Genomic DNA, 8,721 nt, shown 5'->3' on the forward strand with positions numbered 1-8,721 from the left:
TGTTTGTTAGTAGAAAACAAAGCAGGCTTTCACAAGCAATATTAAAGAGGCAGCTAGGGAGCACAGTGGGTAGAGTGCTGGACCTGGAGTCAAGGAAGACCTGAGTTTGAATTCTGCTCCAGATCTGTATTGGCTGTGTGACCCTGGGCAAGTCACTTTACCGCTCTGCACCTCAGTTTCCTCATCTGTAAAATGGGGATAATAGCACCCACCTCCTAGGCTTGTTGTAAGGATCAAATGAGGTAATATTTGTAAAGTGTTTTAGAAACCTTAAAGTGTTATAGAAGTTCCAGTTGGATCACACTCTTTATTAATTTCAATAGTTAATTATCCATCACTTCAAGGTGAGGAAGATCCTAGGTAGCACTTTCTCAGTGCAGTCTTAGAGAGGTGCACAGAGCCGGGGGACGGGGGTCCCCTAACCAGCTGGGGTCAGAAGCGACACTTGAACCCAGCTCTTGGCGGCTCCCCATCCGCTAAGCCACGCTTGCCTTCTCCTACCACGGGACGAGACTCCTAAGAGGTCAGCATTGCAAAGGTGCCGCGATGCTCCATCTCCCGGACGTCCCCGCGCTAGAGCAGGGACCGGAGCGAGGCGGGCTCGCGCTGGGCGGGGCGGGGCTCCCGAGAGTCCCGCCCACTCCTCCCTGCGGGGGGCCGCGGGCTGGGAGCGGCGCCTGGGCCGGGGACCCGGAATCGGAACCAGGACCCGGAGCCGGAGCCGGAGCGGCGCCGGAGCTGCAGCCAAGCCGGGGCATGGGGCCGCGCGTGCTGCTCGTGCGCATGGGCCGGCTGTCCTACGCCGACGCGCTGGGCCTGCAGGAGCGCTGGCTGCGGCGGCTACAGGCCGCGCGGGGGCCTGGCGCCGAGGCGGGCGCGCTGCTGCTCGGGGAGCCCGCGGGGCCCGCCTACACGGCCGGCCTGCGGGGCGGGCTAGAGCCCGGCGAAGAGGCGCGGCTGCGGGCGCTGGGCGCCGACGTGCGGCGCACGGGCCGCGGCGGCCTCGCCACCTTCCACGGGCCCGGCCAGCTGCTGGCCCACCCGGTGCTGGACCTGCGGCCCCTGGGCCTCCGCCTGCGGACGCACGTGGCGGCGCTAGAGGCCTGCGCCGTGGGCCTGTGCCGCCGCCTGGGCCTCCCGGCCGCCCTGGCCCGGCCCCCGCCCTACACCGGCGTCTGGCTGGGGGACCGCAAAATCTGTGCCATCGGTGGGTGACCCGGGAGGGGAGGGGGGTGCGGGCGCGGGGACCCTACAGGAGGAGGGATCACCCCACCTTCATTTGTACATAGAAGGAAACCGAGGCCCGGAAACGGGGAGTGGACTTCCCTGCAGTCACTGAGGCCCAGAGTAGCAGAGACCAGGGATTTGAACCCAGGCTGTCAACGATTCCAGCGTTTGTGTGCTGCACTGCATAGGGACCAGGGGCCTGGAACCGAGGGACTTTAGAGGCACGCTGGGGGCAGACCCTTGGGACTCTTGGAAAGACAGAGGAGATGTCATGGGGCAGGGTGTGCAGGACAGGCCAGGGGCAAGGCCTTCTGGGCCCCTCATCACCTTGGGGTGACCTGCTGCAGTGAACAGAGGACTGGGGAGCTCAAACCTCCTTCCTGATCTCCTCTGTTGTGAGTATTTAATCCTCACTTTAATTTATTGCAGCTTGGCTCATGGGAAGACCAGTTTTCAGGTCCCCAAGGTGACACGTGGGGCAGCTAGGTGTCAGAGTGCATAGAGCACCAGCCCTGGAGTCAGGAGGACCTGAGTTCAAATGTGGCCTCAGATACGTACTAGGGGAGTGACTCTGGGCAAGTCATTTAACCCTGTTTGCCTCAGTTTCTCATCTGTAAAATGAGTTGGAGAAGGAAATGGCAAACCACTTGGGTATCTATGCCAAGAAAGCCCCGAATGGGGGTGACAATAATTATCTCATTTGAAACAACTAAACAAGGAAGGTGACAGATAACTAGCTTTGCTGTAGTTGCAGAGCAGGTACTAGTGCATTAGTACAAGTTTCCTCATCTGAGAGTTCCCTATACCAGTGAAATATCAGACCCTGTCCTTATCACTTTGTAGAGACTGAGGCTGAAAGAGATTAAGTGACTGGCCAGATCATAAGTGTCTTAAGGCAGAATCTGAATTCAAGATGTCAAGTCTATGACTCCATCTATTTTGCCATGATGCAGGATTTGGCAGGTTGTGGATGTGAAAAGTAAGGCATAGAGTTCCAAACATTGTTTTGTAAGCCAGGCATTAAGAATTCTGGTCATATTTTCCCCCAGAAATGATGATGTGTAAAAGGTTGCCTCCTCAGGCAAGCCCCTAAGGACTTGTTAGCCTACAATTCACCTGAGCTAAAGCATTAATAGTATTGTCTAGAGCACCTATTGAGGAGTCAAGACCTGAGTTTTAGCCCCCACTCTTATCGTTGCGGAGTTTTGTGACCTTGGATAAGTCAAATTCCCTCTCTGTGCCTCAGTTTCCTTTTCACTGAAATGGGTAGATCAAGTTTGAAATAGGAAGGGATACATTTCACCCTCTCCCATAGGGGTTAGGGTAGATACCATTAAGCACTCGGAAACTTGTTAACTCTCTTCATCTGCCCAGGAGACCCAAAGAACCAGAAAGGACCTTAGAGCATAGGTGTCAGATCTGGAAACGCTTACCACACAGGACTCTTCTCTACAGGGATGTTACATCTATGATTAGCTTCCTGTGGCCTAGGAGAGGAACATGGTTTCCTTTTTGTCTTCACTTGCTGATATACCTATATTTCTGAAGCTGAGAGGGTTTACTAATATGCAGGATAACAGAATCTAAAAGCTTTCCGGTGAATGGAACATCAGTCCGAAGGTAACAGGACAAAACTTAATAGAGATCATTGTAAAGTCCTGTGCTTGGGTTCAAGAAATCAATTGTAAAAATAGAAGACGGGCAGAGAATGGCTCAATAAGAGTTCATATGAAGAGGACCTGGGGGTTTTCATACTCGTCAAGCCTAATAAGAGTTAGCAAAGAGATATGGCAGCCCAAAGGGACATATGAATAGAGATGTCCAAGATGAGGGAGGTGATCAGTGGCCATTCCACCATCCTCCACCCTGGTCAAATTGCAAATGGAGTATTTTTTGTTGTTCTCGTCATCACATTTTAGAAAGGAAATTTACAAACTCTGAAGCAGGGTGACCAGGAAGGAACTAGGGATTGGTTGACAGAACTGGGGGTGTTTGCCCTGGAGAAGGGAAGGTGAGGGTCACCACGTGGGTAAGGGATTGAATTGGTTTTTCTTGTCCTCAGAAAACAGATCCATTGACAGTGAGCTTAAGCTGAGGAAGGGCAGATTTCTGCTTAAAACAAGGAAAACCTTCCTAAACACTAGAGCTATCCTAAAATGGAATGGGATACTTTGGGAGGTAGTGAATTTCCTGTCATTAGAAAAGCTGGATCATCAGTTGTTGGGGAGGCCAGTGAGAGCACTTCTACATTGACTGGGGTATTAAACTCGATAACCTGAGGAGCCTTAACGTGAGCTTGGATTCTCTGATTTCAGGGGTCCGATGTGGAAGGCACATCACATCACATGGTTTGGCTATGAACTGCTCCACAGATCTGACGTGGTTTGAGCACATTGTCCCCTGTGGCCTGGTGGGAATGGGAGTCACCTCCCTCACTGAAGAACTCCAGAGGCGGGTCACTGTGGAGGAGGCCACAGACCCCTTTCTGGAAGCCTTTGAAGAGGCCTTCCAATGCACACTGACATTGCACCATGAAGATAGTGATTGAAGAGACCTTTCCCAAGGGGTCAGCCCCAGGAACCCAGCATCAATCAAACTGCTGGCCAGCCTGAGAGATGGCCTGGGAATGGACAGAGATTATTTGTAATGAGCACTGGACTTGGGAGTTAGAAGGCCAAGATTCAGATCTGGGCACTGACATTTAACCAGCTGTATCACTTTTCTCTCTCTGGGTCTTGGTTTCCCCATCTGTAAAATGGGGGAAAGTCATATTTGCACTGCTTACCTCACAAGGCTGTTGTGAGGAATAAGTTTTATTTTGGGGGAAGGAATTGAGAGAGATGGTTTCATATCCCTGCTCTGACCCAGTAGGCATACCTATGGGTTAGGTGCTTCATCTGTGAGCCTTTGTTCCCTTGAATGAGGGTAATAACGGTTGTACTGCCTACCTCACCAGATTACTGTGAAGAAAGTGCTTTGTAAGTCTTAAAGGCTGTAAAATGAGGTAATATATATATTTAAAATCTTAATTAAAGCTATATAAAAATGAGAGATTTTTATTTAATGACCCCATGCTGGCATATGTCATATTAATAAGGGAAGACAGAACATAAAGTGGAGTTAGAAAGGGGGGGTGGGTACCCCTCACACCCACCTGGGGTCAAGGTAGCTGGTGGGAAGATGGAGTAATTCAGTGTTTAATAAGTGGGTCTTAATTGATTAGAATAATGGAAGGAAGCTGGAAGAGATCTTAGAAATCAAGTAGTCCTAGTGTCTTTTTTTACAGATGGGGAAACCTAAGCCCAGATAGATTGAGGGACTTTTCCAAGGATACACAGTTAATCACTGGGAGATCTGGGACTTAGTAACAGTTTCCCCCAATTTCCAATTCAGGGATTTTTCTTTCCTGTTTCTTAGCACCAACTTCAAGTATCCAACACCAGACTGTGCTCATTAAGTATTTGTTGGCTGAATGATAGTGGGTGAACTAAGGGCATATCCCCTCGGCCATAGCTTCCTCGTCTAAAGAGCTAGTACCATTCCTCTACCTCATGGAGCTGCTTGTCGTGTGATGGAGGCATAACCAAATAACCGAATTTACTGAATCCTGAAATTGTAAGGGCCTTTGGAGGTAATCTAATCCTCCCCCCAATTCCAGGACTATTCAGGGGTGCTCATCATAACCCTTTCGTTCCTGTCTCTGGCTCAGTATTTAGTCTTTCCAGTGCAGTAACTTTACTCCTGTAAAATGAAGGGTTTGGACTAGATCTTTAAAATTCACTCCCGCTCCCAGCCTTTGTTCTCTAGTCACACTGGCCTCAGGCACTCTGTGGTCTGTGGTCTGTGGTCTGTTCTCTAAAGGCTTTATCCTTCATACAGTTCAGGGCCTGGTGGTGACTGAGTTCTTTTGGCTCAGGGGTTCACTTTTACCAGCTATGGGGTATAAAGGCCTCATAGCTGATTGGTACACTGAGGGGACTAAAGCAATTCGAATGAAAGTCATCGTGATATAAGAGGCATTTGGGAAGGAGAGCTGGCCTTGGAGGGTCAGGAAGACCTTAGCTCAAGTCCTGTATGGTATGACCTGAGACAAATCACTTAATCCCTCAGTCCCCTCTTAGACTACAATTTGAAGATCAGTTGCTGATCTTAATTGGTAGATCAAATTTCCTCAAGGGTTCCCTATATCAATCAATCAATTGAAGAACAGTGGCTGATCTTAATTAGCAGATAGTTCCTCTCCCTCAAGAGTTCCTTCCCTATGTCAATCAATAAACAAGACTTTAGTAAGCATCTACTCTGTGCTATATCAGCAGAAAACAGGTTCTGTCCCTTTCCCTTTACAAAAAAAAAAAGCATCGACCTAGCATTCCAAAGACCCAGGCCCAGCTACAACACCTACTAGCCATGCTAACCCTCTGGGCAAGTCATCTTATCTCTTCCTTTACTCATTTGTGAACTGAAGGTTGCGTGCTACACTCTCCACCTCACGGTCTGGTTGAGGACAAGTTTAAGAAAAGGTTAGTAGCAATAAAAGACACCATGCACTAGCATGTGACTAAGTGCCCAGTGTCCAGGAGACAGTCGGTGAATCCTAGAATCCCAGGGTATCTGAGGTGGAAGGGAAATCGGAGGCTGTGCTTCCTTAGACTTTAGCGCCCATCTCTATAGGGCTTTGCAGCCCAAGGAGAGCTCAGAGCTTCAGTGACTGGCCAGTTCCTAAGATGTAGAAAGGGAGAGGGCCCTTGGAAATCTCATCCAAATCTCACATTCACTTTCATCCTGCAGAAGCCCAGAGAAGAAAAAGAACCTCCTAATGTTGGGACCTGAGGAACCATACATCTAGTCTGCCCCACACTTGAACATTGCCCCCAGCCCAACTGAGTACATTCGCCTCCAAGTTATCTGGTATTCACTTTTTATAGGCTCTCCCTCTCCACCCCCCTCTCTATATAAACTTGTGTAATGTATGTTTTATATATTTATATACACACACATACCTAATGCCCCCACCACCACCGATAGAACATAAGCTGTTTGAGGGTAGACCGATTCTTTTTAATCTTTGTATCCTTAGCACCTAACCTGGTACATAGTAGTTACTTAACAGATAATTATTGATTGATTAAATAAGCATACTCACTACAGTGTTCCCAACAAGTGCCATTTCAAGTTGGAAGACCTTGGTAAGGGGAAATCCATTATCTCCTAAAGGGAAAGGATTCACCTAAGGTTATGAGGCAGCTGGGTGGTACAGTGAATATAAGGATTGGACTTAAAAGTCAGAAAGACCTGAGTTCAAATTCTGCCTCAGACACATATCTGTGTGACTATAAACAAGTCACTTAACTTCTCAGCCTGTTTCCTTATCTGTAAAATGGGGATAATAATCTAGGCAGCTAGGTGATTCAGTGCATTGAGCACTGAGCCTTGGATATAGGAAGACCTGAGTTCAAATTTGGCCTCAGACACTTACTAGCTTTGTGATCCTGGGCAAGTCACTTAACCTTTGATTGCCTTAATACACTGGAGAAGGAAATGGCAAACCATTCCAGTATCTTTGCCAAGAACCTTGTGTACAGTATCGGTGTGGTATGATCCACAAGGTCGTGAAGAATCAGCCACAACTGAAGGGCAACAACAAAGTTGTAAGAATCCCAATGAGATCACATGTAGAGTGCTTTGTAAATGCTAGTTATCGTTATTATCATTACATGTGGGAACCCTAGACTTGGGTCCTACCCAATGCAGGAATCTTCTCTGCCTGCCTCCCCATGACTGATGATCTTCCAATCTCTAATCTAACTAGGAGTAAGGGTCTCACTGCCTCCTGAAGCAGCCTATTTCACTGTGGGATAGCTCTGATTGTTAAGAAATTCTTCCTTACATTGAGACAAAATGTGCCTCACACGTCTGCCCTGCCCCCCCCAAAAAAGAATCAGATAGTTGGAGATTAACCAATCCACCTATACTTACTAATACCTATATTTGTGCTGGGCACTGTGCAAGGTCCTGGGAATACAGACAACTCTGTTGAAAACTCTCCAGGAGTTTGGAGGGAGACAACAAAAATGCTGTGGTTTCTTGTATGAAATGGGAGAGGAATCTTTTTCCTCCCCACTCTTCCAACTAATAAAGGCTGCAGTGAAATAAATACTCAACCATTTCCATTTGGGAACATAGTCACAAGTTCCTAATCTAAAAGGGTGGTAGTCCTTGCCTTTGAGACAAAATATGTGGCATCAGTCAGTTGAAAGTGCTGGACATCAGAGGATCTGAGTTCACATCCTGACTCTGGCACTTGCAATTGGACTAGGTGACCTCCAAAGTCTTTTCCAGATCTAAGTCTGTGAACCAACTTAGGTCATGCTGAGGGGATAGTCCCCCAAGAGAAGGTCAGTGATTGTCAGCAATCTTGAATTTCCAGGTTAGCCCAAGCAGTGCTGATCCAAAGCAGGACTCCTTGTCCCTCAACACTGAAAAATGCTGGCTAATGTTGTACTGGATAATCTTTCATTCCCATCAGCACCAATGTCAGCCCCAGGCGCCCTGCTATCACTGGGAAGAATTATGGGAGGCTACATTCCTTTCCAGAAAGGAAATGTCCCCCATCAAAGACACCCGGATTAATGGCTCAGTTTCCAAACCTTTGTTGACTTTGGCAGGCTCAGGATTTGGGCTCAGCTCTGCTAAATGGCTTTTGTTGACTCACTCTCGCACCATCATAGCTGGAAGGGCTCTTTGAACACAGAACATGGTATGTTAGAGCCAGAAGGGACCTTAGGACAAAGAATGTTTGACCAGGGAGTGGAGACCACATAGTCACAGATTTTAAATGTGCATAGATCTCGAACTAGAAGGAACCAAACCTCTCATGCTTAAAATTATGAACTGAGAAAGCATTGTTAAACAAGATCATTCCCATATGTAAAGGCCAGAAAAAAGGATTGTTTGAGAAAACATGAGTCCATTATGTACAGCTTGGTATAAGTAGCTATGCATGTATGTATATGTTATGTATAGGAATAGTACATGAATCTTATATACAGCTTCCTATATATGTATATGGATTATATATGAACACATGAGTCCATTATATGTAGATATATATAAATGAAAATAATCACAGGAGGAAATGAGCATTTATTAATCACCTGCTACATGCCAGGCACTGTGCTAAGCACTTAAAAAATATCATTCATTCCTCATAATAACCCTGAGAGGTAGGTGCTATGATGATCCCCATTTTATAGTTGAGGAAACTGAGACAGACAAAGGTTAAGTGACTTGCCCAGGACACAGCTACTAAGTATCTGAGTCCAAATTAGAATTCAGATCTTCCTGACTCTAGGTCCAGCAAACTATCCACAATACCACCTGGCTGCCATGTGTGTATACATGTGTACATAATAGAAATTTAACTTGATAATATCAGTAGTGTTTTGTGTGACTGTACCTTTCTGAATTCCCTCTGTCCTCTTCTGTGTATTTTTT

General features: G+C 47.2%; 1 protein-coding gene across 1 annotated transcript; it reads left to right on the forward strand.

The window, feature by feature from the left end:
• Positions 1–756: 756 nt before the first annotated feature.
• On the forward strand, positions 757–6,523 carry LIPT2 (lipoyl(octanoyl) transferase 2). The gene is made up of 2 exons (XM_027848214.1): positions 757–1,207; positions 3,543–6,523. The coding sequence occupies exons 1-2, from the start codon at positions 757–759 to the stop codon at positions 3,773–3,775; spliced, it is 684 nt and encodes a 227-aa protein (XP_027704015.1). The 3' UTR covers positions 3,776–6,523.
• Positions 6,524–8,721: the final 2,198 nt, after the last annotated feature.

This window comes from Vombatus ursinus, unplaced genomic scaffold, assembly GCF_900497805.2.
Source record: "Vombatus ursinus unplaced genomic scaffold, bare-nosed wombat genome assembly UNPS02005659.1, whole genome shotgun sequence".
NCBI classification, from domain to species: Eukaryota; Metazoa; Chordata; class Mammalia; order Diprotodontia; family Vombatidae; genus Vombatus; species Vombatus ursinus.